Here is a 20,483-nt window from a genome sequence, read left to right as displayed (position 1 = left end):
CTTATTATACTTTACGTATAAGTACAAGGAAGAAATAAACGATTAGTACCGAAGCTGCTCTATTTAGAAGCTTGTTGGTAGACTTTGTCTAGCTAAGGAAAGGTACAGGACGTGTTGTTCGGCTCGGTTGCGCAGTAAATTTGTTTACGCCGCTGCCAAAGCAACGGTATCGATCGCTTCGATTTGCATATAAACAGTGCCGTTGCGTTAATTCTTATATTTGTGTTCTGTGCCTTTAAATTAAATTAAATTAAATTAAAAAAAGGCGCGCTACTGTCGCCAATCGCGCGTTATTAGGGGACAAAACTTGGCGCAGCTTTGAAACAGATGGTGTACCTTTCCTTAGCTAGACAAACTCTACTTCTTCTTTAGGGATATATATAGTCCAATTCGGGTTTAAAGGTCAATATCGGGTTTTTCTTGTCAAGTCCGAGAAAATATTTCATCAATGGTATTTCAATATACCAATCATAATTTATTTGTATCTGTCCATATTCAATTTTTCTTATTGCCGGTTTTAAAACAACATTAAAAATAAGGACAACCACATCTTGCATAACACATGTAATAAGAAAAGACAACACTATTTAAATTCAAATATTCACAGTGGCACATAGGAATCAACAAAAGAACGTGGGAATTATCAAACGTTTAATAAAAGTTTCTTATTAAATAACAAGCTGCAAGTTATTCACCAAACGATGAAATATAGCCGCATCTGTCTGTTCAATCCATTGCCTTCCATAAACTTTAAACGTTGCTGTAGACATTTTTTCCTGTATCGGTCTTGGTATAATATTATAAAGTTTCGGTGCTAAATATTTGAAATGACGCTGACCAATACTTTTTTTGTTCCTACTAACACGCGCATTTTGATTAAGCCTATTTCTTGTGAGGTATGTGTGCGATAAAGTTTCAAGAATAAATATAATTTTTAGTATCCATTTTTGAATGATGGTTAATTGCTGTAAGTGGCAATCCCGGACACCACCCCACCCGATTAGTCTATATGTCAAATGAGATTGAACCGACGAATAGTATATTATGACAAGGCTCTTGGTACTTACGTATTGTTTTAAATATTTAAAAGTTGAAACTAAGCCTCTAATTTTATTGGTCAACTGCTTTAACTGTAAATCCAATTTAAGATGTTGGTCTACAATAATACCCAAATATTTTATGGACGGTGATGCAGGAATTGACAACGATTGACTAATTTCTAAAGCACCTATTTGGGGAAGATTTCTGGTGTAAGAAGTAAAACTAATATATTTTGTTTTGTGTCCATTTAATGTTAGTTTGCTTGTCTTAAACCAATCTGCAATTAATTGAAAATCATTTTCAGCTGTTTGTTTTAGGGCTTACCAGGTCTCTCCTGTGTAGACAACAACTGTGTCGTCGACGAAACTTATAATTCTTCCCACAGTTCTTATAGAAAAAAGACTATTTATATATATAATAAATAAAAGTGGTCCCATTACAGTGCCTTGGGGTACCCCACATTTGATATCTCTCATTTCGCTATAAGTGTTGTTAACATTTACCACTTGTTTCCTACTTATCAAATAACTTTCGATAATTTTATTGGCTACGCCCCGAATACCTATTGAGTGGTTAACCGTGTCAAATGCTTTTGTTAGGTCTACAAATATACCTAAGATTAGTTTATTTGCATCCAATGCGTCATACAGCTGTTCCGTTAATTTAATAATGGCATTCTCGGTTGTCTTCTCCCAAAACCCACATTGGTTTGGGGAAAAAAAAGTTACTTGCTCTTTGTTTCAAAAGCATTTCAATTATCTTGGATAAATTCGAAATTAGGATAACTGGCCTAAAATTATTTACATCATCCAAAGAACCCGATTTATGAAGTGGTCTAACAGTGCATATTTTTAAAACATCCGGAAAAACACCTGTACTAAAGCATAAACTTGTTATTAGACATAAAGGCTCTGAAATATATTTGAAATTTTTTTTCAAAGTCTTTGATTGAAGATTGTCATGCCCTGGTGCTTTATTATTTTTTAGTTGGTGTATTGTTTTTTCAACTTCTTGCTGATCGGTCAAAAACAGAAACATAGACTCTTCCACAAATGTACACTCAACTAAACTCTCTTGAAAATTAAACTTTAAGGCTAATGTTGGTCCTATGTTACTAAAGAAGTCATTAAAATATTTTGACAGTGCCTTATTTTCAGAAACAAGATCGCCATTCTCGCTTTTTAAATTTGTTATCTGCCTTTGCTCGGCGTTCCTTCTGCGACACAAACGATCAACATTTTTCCGTAAGATCTTACTAATATTTTTACTTTTATTTATTTGTAAAGATATACAGGGTGTTCATTTGAAAACTTCCCACCACGGATTTATCGAAAACCACTATTTAAAAAAAAACGCCGAAATACTTCAAAAGCTTTGTTTAAGGGGGATAACTTTCTAACCTAAAATTAGTTCACCCTCTGCCCCCCAGGGTCATCCCCTTAAAAATTTTAAATGGCAAGGGGTATCGAGTAATAGATTGTTTAAAAGGTCTTTCAAAGTCTTTTATTTTGACGTTTGATTTTTTTAAATCGGTCGATTCGTTTTCGAGAAAATTAGAAAAATTTTTGTTCATCTTAATTTGTTCAGATAGAAAAAAAAAACATGAAAATATCAGTTTTTATTTTAATAAGTGTTCAAAATGTTGCCCGTTTTTGGCCAAACAATGATATAGGCGATATTCAAATTCCTGACACTGAATTGGACAAAAGCTTTGAACCATGAGACAAATATGTTTGTTGTCATCCATTCACTGGCATTGCAATGAAAAGTTGTTCCTGGTGCCAAGTTATTCATTAATTCGGCTTTCATCCGTTTCCGAGCATCGGGGGCATATAATTCCCTGCTGCGTCAACACAAATCTCGACCATAACTGTTTGTCCTCGTTCAGCTGAGGATAGCGATCCAACTTGCTTCCTATCCTTGCGTGAAATTATCTTTGACTTTGTTTTTGAAACCAAAGAGACTTCCGTTTCATCACAGTTATAAATCCTATCTGGTCCTAGTTAATAGGTATCTAAAACATCACCCAAAAGCCCATAGCCCTAGCAGCTGAGGTTGCCTCAGGCTTTCTTATATATAAATCACTGTGACGTTTTAAAAATCCTTAAACCCAGTCGACACCGGCAAGTTTGGATGTTTCAATAAATCTATGTTTCTTGCCATTTTTGACGGCTAGTTGGTATGCTAAACTTCTCAGTTCCATTATGCTAAGTCTAAATAATCTTGCTTCCATTTCTTTTAAATATCCGACCAATTCATTTTCTTCCTTTTCAGTGAAAACAGTTGTAATTGGCCCTAAAGGTAGATCCAATTTCATTTCACCTTTGGTTCTAATAGCTTTGACATGTCTCTCCAACGTTGTTTGTGGCACAGAGTATTGCGACGCAGCTTTACGATGACCCATTTCTTTGGTCAAACTTTTTCAATCGCTTGTTTCATGCTTTCCTTGGACCACTCTCCTCTCGTTGTTTTCTTTTTATAATTGCGAACTATTCTGCTGCAAATAAAATAATATTTTAATTGACCAATATTTAACTCATCAATTTTTCCGTTGAATTTTTCATGAAAAAATATATGGATACCCCATCTTGCCTCAAAGCACGTGTTTTTCAAAAGGTATTTTCTTTTTATAGGCGAATATAACCAACAATTTTTTTTGTGAAAAGATGCTTGTATACAGGTACACTGCAGTAGGAATAATAAGTTTTACTTTAACTTCCTGCACACTTTATGGCAAGCGGCTGTAACTCGAGCAGACGCGCACCGAACGAATGTCTCGGAGTTAGAGACCCTAGAACCCTAGAACCCTAGTTCTCCTACCGATGCTTTCCTAACATCACATCATGGGGCTACCATAATCATAAACATAGAATAGGGGATTTTATAGAAATAAACCTAATAAAAACATGAATGTGAAAGTGTGCGTGAAACACACAAATCTTTATATTTTTAAATCTAAATATTTTTTTGAATATATTCATGTAGGGTAATTCGAGGAGAGTTGGCGCATCAGGTGAGATGACGCAGAAGCCATTTTGCCGTATCGCTTAACACGCATTTATTTTAACCGTACGGCAGGGTACCTTTAGACACGCCATTAGATTTTAAATAACTTGTTTTTACTGTTCGGTTAATTAAGTGCGTGATTTTTTTCAAAAATTATGTTTGTGCTAGTCCAAAAATATTTTTATTGTGTGGAACAACATAGTTTTTAGGTAAGTTATGTCGTATGTATATTTGGTTTTTGATTATTTTAGGATAGTTTATTGCTGTTTAAGTATTCCTAACCTCAATGGACCACGCTATTATAAACCGGCTATTTTAAATTTATTGCGCCAACTCTCCTTATATAGTAAGGTCAGTTGGCGCAATTACTGATGAGGTGAGTCGACGCAGGTTTTAAAAATGATCCTACTTAAAAAACTATATTTTGCTCAATCACCAATAATAAATTTAACTGCTTTGTTATGCCTTTCGCCTGTAATTAATTATATTTAACTTTTTTGCAGACATGCCTACACAATATAAAAGAAAAGGAAGCGTTTCTAGAAGCAAATGGTCAAAAGAACAGTTAGCTGCTGCAGTTGCTGCCATAGAAGCGAATGAAATGGCGGTTCGTGACCTTCAGTGTTTCAGAAGCCACTATACGCCGTCGGCGTGAAAAAAGGGACATGCAGTCTAAGAACTTGGGACCCTCGTCCACGCTGGGGGAAGAAAACGAAGCTAAAATAGTAGCACACATTAAAAAGCTTCAAAAACATGGATTTGCGCCTACAAGAAGATTTGTTCGTTCTATCACATTCAACCTAGCGGAGCAATAACTTACAAGTTCAATTAAGAAGCTCGTTTGGCTGGATTTCCCTGGCTTGATTCTTTTCTTAGAAGAAACAAGGGACTTGCGATACGCAAAGCTGAAGCGGTTTCCTCAGCTCATGCATTGGCAATGATAAAAACAAACGTTGCTTCTTACTTTAATCTTTTTGAAAAGACTTGAATGAATGAGCCTGGGAGAATATTTAATATAGATGAGACAGACTTGCAGTTAAATACGCATCCTAGACATGTTATTGCTGCAAAGGGCTCCAAAAATATAGCATCAGTCGCATCTGCTGAGAAAGGAGAAACCATTTCCGTTATTGTATGTTGCACCAACCTGTGTTTTTAAAGGCAAAAACACAAAACCCGAATTTGAAGATGGGATGCCGCCAGGTTCTTTAGTCTACATCTCAGAAAAGTCAGCATATGTAAATAGTGAAATACTTTTTAAATGGCTTAGGAACCAATTTAAACCACGGAAACCTCAGGGAAAAGTACTATTGCTGCTTGATGGACATTCCTCCCATTGCAGCAATGTAGAAATGCTGGAGTATGCTGCTGAAAATAATATTATTTTATTTTGTCTACCTAGCCACACCACGCAGTTCTTGCAACCATTAGACAGAGGATTTTTTAAGTCTTTTAAAGCTTCCTATTATGATGCTTCCAATTTATTTTTACGAGCTAATCCCGAAAGATGCATTACCAGGCTCCAATTTGGACAACTACTTGCTTCTGCGTGGGAAAAGTCTGCAAACATAAAAAATGCAGTTTCATCGTTTAGAGCAACAGGTATCGCACCTTTTAATCCGGATGTTATTCCTGACTATGCCTACCTGACAGAGGAAAGTCTACAAGACGCTCCACAGTAAGTTTCCGATAATAACACGGACATTAACAAAATAAGCCATAATTCTCCGGAGCCACAGCCAGGTTGTTCTCATTGGTCTAACCCAGATACCATTACTCCCGGAAAAAATGCTAGACCAAATATCTCCAGTACCAGTGGCACGTACTGTAGAGACTGTAAGAAAACGAGCCAAACAACTGGCTAGCATTTTAACGTCTGTTGAAAATATCAAAGACAAAAAGGATAAGGCAGAAAGCAAAGCAAAAAAAGGCCAAAGTTCAATGTTAAAGGGAAAAAAGAAAGGTGCTAAGAAAAAATGCGTATCTGAGTCTGAATCTGACGACGATAATAATGAAGTTACCTATGACGATTTGACGAGTGGTGATGATGAATCTGATATCTGCGTTGGTTGTAAAGAGGAATACAGCAAAACCAAAAAAAAACAAGACTGGATACAGTGTATGAGATGGATGCACGAAGAATGCACAAAATATCTAAATTTCTGTGACTTGTGTGGGAAAAAAACAGCCCAAAAAAGATAATTCTTTGTTACCAATAGATAGCCAATAAGACATTTTTCTGTTTTTAAGTTTGCATGAGTTTTTTTTCTTACGTTCCTTTTTTCTGAAACAGATTTGTTTTTTAATAAAAGCTTTAAAATATTGATGTTATGTTTTTAATTATTTAAACACCTAATTTTAACACATTTCAAAAATTAAATTTGAAAAGTGTGGCTTAAAAAAGAATGCGTCAACTCACCTTAGGCAGTGCGTCATCTCTCCTATATACATAGGGTAAGATGACGCAAAGATAAGAAAAAAATAAATTTGGATTTTTGCCAACATTAAATCTTATTGTCAATTTCTTGCTTTCTAATAAAAAACTAATACTTTTTTTCACAAAAATCCGAATTTTTTTTTTAGTTTTTTTTTAAATTTTAAAATCCAGACTAGTTTGAAAAAAAGTGCGTCATCTCTCCTCTATTTACCCTATTAATAGGCTATAAAAAATATAAAAGAGTTTTGTCCATGGTTTTATTAATAGGATTTTATGTTTTTTTTTGTTGTTTTGGCAGAAAAAAGGCATAATACCTATGTATTTAACTATATATATATTAATGTTTTTTTTTTTAAATAGACGTTAGGTAGATAGATAAAATTACTAATTTTTTATTGCCTTTAAAGAATTTTCAAATTTATTTAGATGTTTATATCTATGTATAAAGTTAATTTTATCTTTCCCTAAAATTTGTTTGATTATTTTTTTTTTTGTTTTACTTAAATGCAACTTACAATAATATATAATAATATGTATAGTAATTGGCACCACATATTAATTTATTACTGTAATTTTTTGTTTGTTTTGTGATTAAATGTCAAATTCTTAGAGAGAACCAGAAGCAGCTCCAGATATCTATGCGTAAAGTTCTATAACTGTGTATTAGCCAGAGTAAAGGTTTTAAATTTGAACCAATATAAAAAGGAAATTAAATGTTTTCTTTTAGAAAAAGCTTTTTTTCATTTGGGGAGTACTTTGAATATAATTTTAATTTGTCTTAGTTTTTTTAATGTGTTTTTTAATTGAAAGTGTATAATGTGTTTAATTGAATTTTACCTCTAATGATTGCCAATTTGATTTTTAAACTTTTGATATTTTTATTTTATATTTTTCTTATATGTATATGTACAAACTATGAAGCAACTTTATTTTTTTAACATTTAATCCCTAATTTATAAGTTTTATTACATATTTTATTTGACTTGTATTTGTTTGTATACTGCTAATAAACTATCTAATCTATTCTATTATACATAGTCTAGTTTTAGGTAAGCTTTATTTTTTAGTATAAATTAATATGATATAATTGTTATTAGGTATTATATAGGTCAGTGTTAAATGTCTTAAAACCATTGTACAGGCTAAATACCCATAGTAAAAATCTTATAACCTGTGAAAAACCTGCAACTCCGTCACAATTTGAACATCATTGTAGTTTTAACTCTTTCCGTTGTAGCAATATTGTCCCTTTGAAAAGTCAGCACCATAAAAGTATATAATTATAATGTAATATAAAATAAGTAACTGAGTTTTGTTCAATACAATAAAATTTTACAAAATGTTAAAAATTAGTGTCTTAAAACATGATTTATTAAGAAATCTATCCTTTTATCTATCCATAAAAATGCTTTTTTTTTAGTAGGTACCTTCCTGTAATGAAGTGCGTTAAAAAAACACATAAATAGCTCGTAAATGGTAATATTACTTATACGCAAACTCTATAATAATTAATAAATATTTATCATGTAAATATTTGTTGACGACGTCACTGGTAGAGAGTGCTTGTATCAGTGGCATCAAAAATGTGATCGAGCGGCGCACATAGGAGTATTTCATCAATCTGGGCGGCCAAAATTATTTTTGGTTTGTAATCATGTTTCTAACATGATAACAATTAATGCAGTCAATACTACCTACATTAAATACTGCAAAATAATACTACAGTCAATACTAATTAAGTACAGACAACTGTAGCAATAATATGGTGTCTTTTGAGAAAGGTTCCGACAACTTTCTTCTTCTCGGTGTCATTCCGTCATTACAGGATCCGAGTTTAGAAGAAGTCTGTAAAAAAAGACGGTACATAACAGTTATTATTAGTACTAAATAAAGATAATTCACCTGTTTAATATGTCCGCGTTACATTCTTGTCGAGAATATCTTCGTTCTTCGAAGTTTTGGCGATAGAGGCGTATGTATTTGTTCCTGGCTTCAGCAGCCTCCTCAGGCAGTTGTCCAATTGGCAGCAGAGCATATCTTATCACTTGAGGCCCATGGATAAGTATTTTGTAAAGCGTGGGGGTCATCGGATGCCAAGGATATAGTGAATATAAAGTTCTGCCGTTTCTGTAGCGAAAACCGAAAATTTTTTCGTATTCACCTCATGCTCACTCGACAAAACTTCCAGAATAATTTTCAGGCAATAGATAAATGTCGCGTCTATACCAGTAATTTCTGCAGACAGTTCGTGGTTTACAAGAAATTGTCTACTGGTATTGCCGTCATTCGTGTTGTCTACAATGAGACCCATCTTTGACTTAAATTCGCTTTGGATTGCGAGTTTCCTGAGTTTGATTTTTTCTTTTTCTGCATCGCTTCTGGGCTGCCACTTTTGTACTGGTAGTTTATAGGCCAAATGTAAAACAGCTTCAAAAAATCGTATTCGGGCATGAAGAATAGATAAACCAAACTCAAAAGTTTCCACATTAACTGTCCTCTTTTTTTGGATACAGGTAAAATCCTTTGAAGTTAAGCCACATATGTAGCACCTCATTGTAAATGATGTGGTTGTCACAGAGTTGCACACCTGAAATGTTTTTTTTTTTTAAATTATTAGATAGAACTACAACAATAAAACCTAATAATCATGGTTTCGGGTTCGATTCTTAAAATAGTAATAAACATTTTCAATTTTTATTTTTTTACTCACCTTTCCATCGACCATGGTCAACATCATTGTATGCGATACCTCGCAAGCAATATTTTCTTTCATTTGGACTTTCGTTTTACTCTCACGAGATGTGTTATCTTTGATATGTGATATTTCTTCTCTTGTCACATCTGCGGTTTCTTTTATAAATCTCAGCCTGATTGGGCGGCAATAACGAGGAGATGAAGGAGTGGGGGTTCTGCCATAGTATTTTTCTATTTAAGGAACAAATAAGCCGTAAAGGGACAAGTCAGCTTTGGAACAAGTTAGCGTCCGTGTCGGAGTCACATACAAATTTTTGTTTGAATTGCGCTTGTTGCACTCCATCGCATCCCCATTTACATATGAGTTCCAAGGCATTTCTTTATTCTTCGTCAAGCGTTTTAACTACTTCGTAAAGATCTGTCAGTAATCTGGATAAAGTGTGATCCATCAAATTCTGAAGCTTAATATCTGCTAAAGTTTCGGTGACAGTAATAGATTCTTTGTCGTGGTAACACTCTTTTTTGACTTCTTGGATCTTACTGTAGCATGGATACATAGATGGATTATAACTTCTTATGATTTCGTACTGCCTCTTTGATAAGTCTGCTTCGATGAACATTGATAACGCTTGTTGCGGTGTTAGTTGTACCTACTTGCACTGAACGCTTTTTCATAGGCAGTGGCTCGTTTGGGTGTAGAAGTGATTTCTTTCAGCACGAGAGAAGCATCACGTTTCCCTTCATTAGCTAGAAAAGAAAAGCAACAAAACGGTTAATAATTGGGTTTAAAAACCTATGTATCTACCATCCACTTACAGCAAATATGTGTTATTAAATCAAGTATTTTGCGATATTGACAAATATATCAAAAACAAAGTTAGTTGTCATATACCCGTGATTATAAATATTTCAATCCGAAAATATAATTTTGAAAATGGCTCCAAATTAATATAGCCGATACGTTATATCTGAAAGGAGCAGCACCGAACAGCACATGGTAAATATATTTGATAGGCATTTAAGACACGTTTTGAGAAAAATAAGTCGCGATACTTTAATTACATTTATTTACGGAATGCAGGATCAGGAGGTGCCAATGCTAGAATGGGACCAAAGTAGGTTGCAGCAGAAAACTTTAAGTGTCCTACAAAGAAAAACCTGGTCTGCATATATTGGGTTACCGAAGAACACCGAACAGCAGATGATGATAAAATTTGACAGGCATTTCAGACCCGCTTAGAGGAAAATGAGTCGCGGTTTATTAATGACGTTTATTTACGGCATGCAGGATCAGGAGGTGCCAATGCCAGGATATTGTAAGTTTTCTTCAAAGAATAACTAGGTCTGCAGACGATGCGCTAAATTAAACTTTTATAAATTAAGAATAGGACCCTAATTCCTTTTTTAATTTAATAATATAAAATTATGATAAATAGTTATGTGTCTATTTTTTTTTAAATCTGAACGGTACTTTCTTTAAGTTGGTTATTATTATGATCTTTATATTTTTTAGATGATAAATTTGATTAGCAAAAAAAACATTAAATGATAAATTTGCTGCCATTTCCGACCTTTAGCACTGAATCGTCTAAAAGTAATTTATTTTGTTTACTCACTTACCTAATTTTACTTGAGTTGCAAAAGTAAGTTCTTCCAGGTCATTGTCTCTTCTCAAAGTTTCCGTTTTTCTTCTCTTGGTTCTTTCACTCGAATCATAGAATTTTGTTTTTGGACGGCCAACTCTTTGAGAGGACGAGCTCAGAGGTTTAGGAAGTGAAATAATTCCATTCAGCCATCCTTTGTTATTCTTTTCGAATTTATCCCATATAGCATGTGACTTTCTTCATTTTGATACAATTTCAGACTTCAACCGACGAATTTCTCGTTTTACTTTTATTGCATCCTCATCAGAAAATGGTCCAAAGTTAAGGGTGTATCCTTCCAGATTTTTGCATTTTTCTGTTATATTAACACCTTCTGACTCCCTGACAAATGTAATGTAAATAGCATCCTACGTGTCATATTTCGAAAGCCAGATGCAGCTAAAACATGAAAAAATCACGAAATGTCACATTTCAAATTTTCGATATTTTGAGATGTCCTCCTCCCTCCTTTAAGGCGTTAGTTCAAAAAGTTGAAAAAGTGGACATTTATTTTTTGTACCATAGAAGACAAATATGTAGGCTATTCAAAAATATTAATATCAATGTCCGGCAAATCCCGGCACTTTGACTTAATCATTTTTGATACATATATTTTTTTAAATGTTTATTACTAAAAGGAAATCATCTTAAAAATGGAATACCAAAGAAAGAATACAATAAATGTAAAAAAATAAAAATGCAGTTTGTAAGTACTTACCTATTGTATTAGACTCCATAACTTTTCTTTTCTTAAAATAATCTACGTACGACACAATTCAAATTAAAAATTTGATATACACCTCAAAAACTATTAACCTTAAAGTGACAATTAAGAGCGTTGATAAGGCATAAACAATAAATAACAGTTGGGTTTGATGCACTAGAGTCTTGGATACCTAAAAACATGTATGAAATCTTTTCCGGCCCGATTTCGGAAAACGGACTTTTGGCCGCCCAGATTGATGAAATACTCCTATGTGCGGCGTTGCGATGCCATTACCGTTTTCTCTAATATACTTTATTTACATTTATTTAATGTTGTATATTGACTTCGATATAGAGTATCTTCTCATATCTTATTTTAAAAAATGCCTGATATTTTATTAAAGGGGAGCAGTAGTATTTCTTCGGAAACAACTGAAAACGTTTATGATATTATAAAGTGATTTTTGCCATTTCTATATAAACATTTGGTATCATTGCATCAGAGATGTTGCAAGCAAACAAACCTGCCCATAGTTCTACGGCATGCTACTTCTAGTCTTTTAATGTTTTAAGGTAACATCTATTAAACATCCAAGATCAATGATAAATTGGACTCTCACCCTTACCATCTAATTATTAACGATAAATTGAAGATCTTTTGAAGTGTTTTTTGTCGGTATTTATAATACAATACTAAAATGGCCTTGGATTTGACATATCATTGTTACGAATTATCACGGCGACTTATCAGTTTCTGATATAATTCGAGTTATTTAGACAATTTTGCCAGCAACAAATGTGTGGGCATTTTGAGCATTTTGAACTGTCAAATAATTTACTTGTTTTTTCATTGGGTAAGCCACGCATCACTACAGTCGGTTTTACAGTGATGCGACCGCAATACTATACTTACAATATCAAGAGATAAATAGTAAATTTTTAATAATGCTGGTTTTTTAGAAGTACCCACTATCGAATGTCTTATACTTAATTATTTGTAAAAAAATACACTTTTTAACTATGGTAATGAGCCACTCTAGTTCCATTTGAAAAAAAAGATTTTGCAAACTTAAGACGCATCTAGAGAAGCTGTGAAAAACAAAAGAGAGTCAATTATATTTTCTAGGACTACTTGATGTAAAATTAACGATTTTGGCTAATTCATGACACTCTAGATCAAAATTTCAAAAAAAATAAATAATTTAAAGGTTAGATGTCAAAAATTGACATATAGAGTGTCATTTTTCTTGACTAGATTGTAATTTCCTATCAAAATATGTTAAAGAAGTTGGGGGGTCCCAGTTAAAATAAAAAAGATAGGATCATTTCCGGTTAAACCGAAAGTGACAAAAAACAACTGAATACATCAGCCAATCCCAATTTGGATGGTACATCTACTTACCAAATTTAATTTTTTTAACTTAAAAATTAAAAAAGTTATAGGGGCGAAGCACTTTCCTAAGACACCCGGTATATAAATTATGCAAGCAATGAAATATAAACCGAACGTTCTAATTTACTTTATGCTAAATATTAAATTTACTTGTAATAGTAAAACTTATAGACTTAATATAAAATTACGTATTTTTTGCTTAAGGGGTGGACTTGAAACAAAAACGTCAAAGAGCATATCATCAATATCAGCATCTAAGACATTAGAAGAATTCAGTATCGAACACCAGTTACACTCCTGTAGTAACCTATACAGTGTGGCCCAAATTGGGTGTACACTGTGTCCCAATTTGGTTGTATTTGCAGGTTATCTCTGTTATTTTTAAAGATAGAGATGTGCGGTTTTCGCGAACCTGTGTCACTTTTTTGTAAAACTTTTATTGCCGCAAACAGAATTGAGATACCTTTTTTTGTTTCTGAGATACAGGGTGAAATTGAAAATTTTCACTTTTTGACCACTTGCTCTATCTCACGAACCATATAAGTTATAAAAAAAGTAAAAACTGCTATGGATAGATAATTTTAAATAAAATTCAGTGGCGTAGTCAAAAATTTTATTAAAGGCATTATTTAAGAGATATGACCCAAACTTGCATTTTTTTAATGGAACACCCTGTATTTTTTCATACCAATAAATTGCGCTATTTTTTCCGATTAAAATGATATATAACACTTGGTATCTTAAGTCATGATAAATGGCCAAAACATGCAAAAAAAACAAATCATAGCGAAAAAAACATTAGTTGGCCATGAAACAGAAAAAATTGAAGTTGGCTGTTTAAAGATGTCAGTATGAAGCTGTCAATAATTGTTTAGAATTTATTTATTTCGAACGAAAGTTTTTAAGTAAATATTTTAGTATTTTTCTTAAGGGATAGAGCGTAATTTTTAAGAATGACTAATAATTTTGAAAACAGTCACAAATATGACATGATAGCTTGTTTTATTGAGTGCCAAGAAAATAGTGACAGGGCATCCGATTTGTATTTAAACAGGCAGTGTCGTTACTTAATATTTGCTATCATACTTAAAACAATTTTTCTAAGATATCCTAAAAGGCGTCAACCAAACAAGTCTATTTTTCGGAGAATAAAAATGAGTTTGATTAATAATGGATCATTTACAAAGCCAAGAAATAAAAATTACCATAGGCAAAATCAGGAAAATAATGAAATTGCGATTTTACCAAGTGTTGAGGCAAATCATTCAAATTCCTGTCAAAATATTGAAACTAATGTAGGAGTGTCAAAGAGTCAAACACAGCGAATATTTAAAAAATATAAATATAAACCATACAAAGTTAACATAGTTCAACAATTACATCCCGGGGATGCGCAAAGGCGAATAGTTTTTTGCAATTGGTTTTTAGAGCAAACTCGAATTGTTCCAAATTTTGCCAGAAAAGTTATATGGTCCGATGAAGCATATATAAGTTGCACTGGAATTTTTAACCGTCATAATAACAGGCATTGGTACACTCAGAGTCTATACTTATTACGGGAACGCCAACAACAGGGCAGATTTGAATTTAGTGTATCATGCTTTATTTTGGGCACTAAAATAAAGTATGTTTTTTATGAACACACTTTAACAGCAGCCAGATATCTGGAAATATTGCAGCGGATTTTACCAGAACTTCTAGATGAGATACCGTTGGCATTTTTAAATAGCATATATTTTCAGCAAGATGGGGTGCCAGCTCATAGTTCTCAAATAGTAAGGCCATTTATAATCGAGACATTCGAAGATCGATGGATTGGTACCCACGCTCCAAATAGGTGGCCAGCTAGATCACCGGATCTTTCTGTTTTGGACTTTTTTGTCTGGTCTTTCTTAAAAAACAAAATTTATTTAAATGTGGTGCATAATTTGCAAGAACTTCAGGATGCTACAGTTCAAGCCTTTGAAGCCTTGCAAGCAAGGCCGCTTATTATTTTAAATGCCTTGCGGAGAATAACAACTCTATGCCAATTATGCGTTCAGGAAAATGGCAACCATTTCGAGCAATTTAATTAGTTTTTACAAATTTTTTTATAGGACTGTAGAATTAATAAATAAAAAATAGCTTGTTAAGGTTCTTTGTTAAATTTATTCAGTTGTTACAATATTTTTTTTAATAAAATTGCTTAAAACAAGAGTTTTTGTATCTAAGACTTTTAAATATTATATAATTAAAAGGTTTTTATTTGGTTATAAAACTTCTATCACGGTATGATTGACATCTTTAAACAGCCAACTTCAATTTTTTCTGTTTCATGGCCAACTAATGTTTCTTTCGCTATGATTTGTTTTTTTTTGCATATTTTGGCCATTTATCATGACTTAAGATACCAAGTATTATATATCATTTTAATCGGAAAAAATAGCGCAATTTATTGGTATGAAAAAATACAGGGTGTTCTATTTAAAAAAATGCAAGTTTGGGTCATATCTCTTAAATAATGCCTTTAATAAAATTTTTGACTACGAGTATTATGTGCGGGACACCTGTCTTGTTGAAACCACACTTCACTCCGTATTTGTTCTTCAGGTATTATAGCTTTTACGGTAGGTAATATCTGCGCTTCCAAAAGATTTAAATATCTTTGACCTGTCAATATTTGGTAATAAATAAAGGGCCCAATAAGATGATTATCCAAAAAGAATTATAGCATTTTACTTGAAAATAATTTTATGGAGTGGGTAATTAACTTACCATACATACCACACCATACATTAAATCCAAATGTTACTTGTAGCCAACGTTCAGCCACTTCATGAGGATTTTCACTAGCCCAAAAATGACGATTATGCCTGTTGAATACTCCGCAGTTGCTAAAAAACGTCTCGTCGGTCTAAATAATTTTCCTGCTGAAATTAGGTGTTTCTTGACATTGTCTTACAAACCAGTTTGAAAATTCTAATCGTCTTGGGTAGTCTGTATCCCTTAAACCTTGAACAATAGTAGGCTTTTATGGACGATATTTTTTTTAGGGACTCTTTGAATGGTAGTCCTTGGTATATTCATATCAGTTGCAGCTTTTGGAGTCAATGTTTTTGGGTTCGCATTAAAATGGTCTAAAATTTTTTCATCGCGAGCTTCATTGTCCCTTTGATAATTTTCTGGCGTTGGTATTTCAAAACTTCCATGAGTTGTAAGGTTTTCGACAAGCATAGCGAAGAGTCTTGGACCTGGCAGTTGTCTCTCAGGATACAGTTTCAAATATCTGGCGATTGCAAGATTTGCATTCCTATTACATGTAATATAACATTCCCATATGTCAAATTTTTCTTCACTGGTATATCGCATGGCGATTTTTGGAAATTACAATTTTAGACAAAACTCACTAAAAACAAATGAAAAGAACTAAAAATACGAAAAAACTATTTAACATTAACAAGAACAAGAAACATGAAATGAACAAGATAAAAAGTTAAATCAAATAAATAATATTTTGCAGAGTTGTCAGTAAATGACGCTTAATTATTAAACAATAATAATTGTTTATACGACAAATTGCCTCCGTAGTCATGGCCTCCGCATTCGTGGCCAACTTCGCGAAAAATAAACTATTTAATGTTTTGACGTAAACATAAAATATTTTCATAAAGTGTTATACATCATTTTAAAGGGAAAAAAAGATCTTTTTAATTTAGCAAAAAAACAAAATGGCCGCCATAAGAAAAAAAGAAGTTGAGGATGGAATCTCAGAACCGAAACGTCGAAAACAAAAACTGAATTCAGGTATGCGTTGTCCTTAAAAAGTTGTCCTAATAATGTTTTTACAGATTTTAAAAATACGTTGAAATAAAAAAAATACAGCCCTTTTTCAAAAATGCAACTTTTTGAATTTTTCTAAATATTTCAAAATCGGAAAAAGATAAAATCGTTCTGAAAGCGGCACTTAATTGGTAACTAAATGCCCTACAACTTTCCTCATTTAACCAATTTTCTTTCTCTTATAGTTTCCAAGATACCCATACATGTACATCCAATTTGGGCCACACTGTATATGTTTGCAAAATTTGTTTTTCTAAAATTAATCTCTGGTCTGTTATTTTAAAGGACAGAAGATCAGAGGTATGATGGATCATAGCAGTCATCTTGATTAACTTATAATGCAGGGTGGTGTAAATGTAAAATAAACTTCATTTTAATGAAAATCTTATTTTAATTTTGATCAGTTTTCTAACATTTTTCTTGGAAGACTATCACTTAACGTATTTTGGTACGAGCACTGGTTATGTAAATAAATGCACAAAGTTTCTAGTAGATTTAAAAAAAGTATATTTGTGTTACTGCCATGAATTTTTATTATTACAATTAAGAGATATAGTAAAACAGAAAAACAGTAAAACATATATTAAAATATCTTCTTGCCCCACTAACCGCAACATGCGGCAAATGTTGACTTTGATGATTTTTATAATCTAAGAAAATTCTATTATATTTTTGGGTATCTTTAATGAAGTCCAAATAGCGATCGACCTTGGTGTAAACTCCAGGATTTGTAGTGACTCCACAATCTACACCCCAAGAAACAATTCCAAATTGAATATCGCCACAAAGTAACGGCCCGCCAGAGTCACCTTGACATGCATCGATTCCTTCTGAGGACAGAGTGCACAACGTTTTAGGCACGGTCGAAATGCGGTGATTTACTTGGTAAAGACTGTGACATTCCTCATATGTAATTATCGGAATTTTGGCGCACTGTAAGTCGGTGACCTTTGGGACCCTACCGGTTTGAGTAACACCGTATCCCATTACGAGAGCAATTTCACACGGAGGATCGTCCATGTATTCGTTTCTAATTGGCAATCTTACATACCCTACATGCGACGATTGCTCTATTGGTTTTTTTAACATAAGCAAAGCTATATCATTTCTAAAACTGTCTTTTTGAAATTGGGGATGTACAAATTTTTCCTCTACTGGTATGGTTTCGCTGTTTTTATAACTAAGGTGATATTTAATTGCGTATTGTCTTCCTTTTTTTACGCAATGAGCTGCGGTAAGCACCCAATTTTCATTTAGTAATGACCCACCACATACTCTTAACCAAGCATCGTTGTAACTATTCTTCATGATTACTAAAGCCATGAAAGGGTATTTTTCTGTAGAGCAGCTTTTTCCCTTTATTATCCGAGAGTCTGGGTATTTCTTTTCTAAGTTGCCTATTTTCGCCTTTATTGAATCTCTGTCTGTCTTTATTTCAGTTTGCTCTTCGGCAATAATAAATTTATGAGTTAAAAACAGTAAATTTAATATCACAAATATATTAAATAACTTAAACATTTTGTAGAAAATCTGTTATGGAATAAATGATAATGAATAAATGAACATGTCAAGGTGACATGAATACAATACGTTCATACTAATTGACGGTAATTGAAGATGTGAGGGAAAAAATCAAATTTATATAACTCTTAAAGCAAAAACTCGACTCCTCTTCCTCACCGCAGATTCTATGTCTGTGTCGAATAAGGCCATTCTATAGGTTGTTAAACTAATTCAACATAAAATAAGTTTAACTTATGCTAAGTGCATACCCGAGCGCACACCTGTAAGCGCCTTTACTTCGAACTAGTCAGCTCACCCTTTCAAGTTAGCAGCGCAATAAAAGGAACTCAATAATCCACCAATCAGGACTCATCTTCCTCTATTCGTCAATTTAAAATTTATTTTATATACGGCAGCAGCACGCAGTTTACCTAATCATGTCAAAGGGTGTATGCACTGCTAAGGAACGTTAAAGCATTCTAGAACGTTTTTTTATTGCAACGGTCAAAATGTTGATATATTTGTGTGAATTGCTGTGCTGGTTGGATATCCGGAAATGGAGATCTGGAAATTGGAATTTTTCCCGAAAAGAACAAAATTATACAATTCACTTAATTCGCCTTTAAATAGTGGAGAAACCAGGTAGATATTAAAAGTAGACCGTCCGGTTATAATGAGATCTAATTGCTATTAATCTTTATTATTACAAATCGGGTAACAGGGGTTTAGTTGCTTAAAAATTAATGAACAAATGTGTCCTTAAAATCTAACAATCCCCCATTACCAATTTCTATGATTAAGCATAGGCAGTTATTTGGGAAAATGTACTTTAATTCGGCACCCTATTAATGACGCAAAACAGTATGATTTAAAGGATGGCGTTATGATGTTTTTGTACAAGCGCTTACGGATGACATTCGTGAAGCAAAGCTGAAAACTCAACACCAATCAAGCAAAGCAATCTTAATCAATCGGTCAACATTAACCCCTGCTCTGTAAATATACGGATTGTAATTGTAATATAACGGACTCGATTATTACTTGTCTTTCACCATTTTAAGAAGACAAGTAATAATTAATAAACACGGCTACTGCCTGTCCTACAAAACACAAAGAAGGTCCAAACCACAGTTTTAAAAGTTCATAAAGTAGAACGGAATCAATATAAATATTCTAATAACAAATCACAGATAAAAACTCACAGCGAAAAAATAAAAATCCACCGTCTTTCAAGCACGTAAAAATTAAAACTAAAATACCGTAACGCGGATAATTGTAAGATTATTTTATCAATATAACCCGCTTGCATATTTGTATCTAGCGTATCATATCGCAACCGATATTCACCCGAAGACGGCTCGTAAACAGCGCGTGTGAACGCACTGTTTCAACCAAGGCTTCGTAAATAGCGTTCGACATCGCAGAATGTGTACAAATTATGCCATTTATTGTTTCTTATCCCCTTATATAAAAAACTGTTAAGTTTTTCTAAAAAAAATACAGATACCAAAGGTGTTCCTACAATATTGATCTATGATATTTTAATATTGGTATATTTATTGCCTCCTTATATACAGGGTTATGACAAAAAGTTACGTAGTCTCGACATATTTTGTTTAATATATTATGGATCTACTTTAAATTATTGTTTTTGAGTTACTGATGTTTAAAAAAAGACATTTTGCAGGAATGCAAAATATAAACTTGGAGAAAAATGACTTTCACATTCATATCTTAGTTGCTGATAAGGTATGCTATGATATCAGTAACAGAATACTCAAAAATTGCTAAAAAATTGTTTTTTTTTGTTCTACCCTGTAGTTGGTATCATCATACCCCTTATTAAACACTTCAAACAGTTTCCATTTTATAGTCTTTCAAAATGCTTAAAACTTTTCAAACGTGTCGGTTACTCAAAAAACAGTTGAAAGCTGTAGCACCTTTACCAAAATGTGTCAAGAATCAACAGTAGATTTAGAAAATGTACAAATATAAAATGAAGTTAGTTGCAACTAATTTTTGGTTAACAAAGATAGGTAGAAAGAAAAATCGACATTTTTAAGCGAATTTGTTCGGACTTGCGCGTTCGCACTGTATATTTAGAGGAAGAAAACGAAAGGTCATTTAAATAGTAAAATTTGTAGTATTCCATATAAAAGTAGGTTTTTCGTTACAAAGCTCAAATTAAAAGTGGGATCAATTTTTAAAATAAATGTTAGAATCATACAGAAAAAAATACACC

At 32.9% G+C, this 20,483-nt stretch overlaps 1 protein-coding gene across 1 annotated transcript; it reads right to left on the bottom strand.

Moving 5' to 3' along the window:
- Positions 1 to 9,889: 9,889 nt before the first annotated feature.
- On the bottom strand, positions 9,890 to 18,296 carry LOC126734666 (trypsin-4-like). The gene is made up of 3 exons (XM_050438367.1): positions 17,418 to 18,296; positions 14,165 to 14,192; positions 9,890 to 9,925 (listed from the first exon to the last, which is right to left on the bottom strand). The coding sequence occupies exons 1-3, from the start codon at positions 18,254 to 18,256 to the stop codon at positions 9,890 to 9,892; spliced, it is 903 nt and encodes a 300-aa protein (XP_050294324.1). The 5' UTR covers positions 18,257 to 18,296.
- Positions 18,297 to 20,483: the final 2,187 nt, after the last annotated feature.

The sequence above is a fragment of the Anthonomus grandis genome, chromosome 3, assembly GCF_022605725.1.
Source record: "Anthonomus grandis grandis chromosome 3, icAntGran1.3, whole genome shotgun sequence".
Taxonomy (NCBI): Eukaryota; Metazoa; Arthropoda; class Insecta; order Coleoptera; family Curculionidae; genus Anthonomus; species Anthonomus grandis.
The sequence above is the reverse complement of the archived record's forward strand: the minus strand, read 5'-3'. Positions and strand labels throughout refer to the sequence as shown.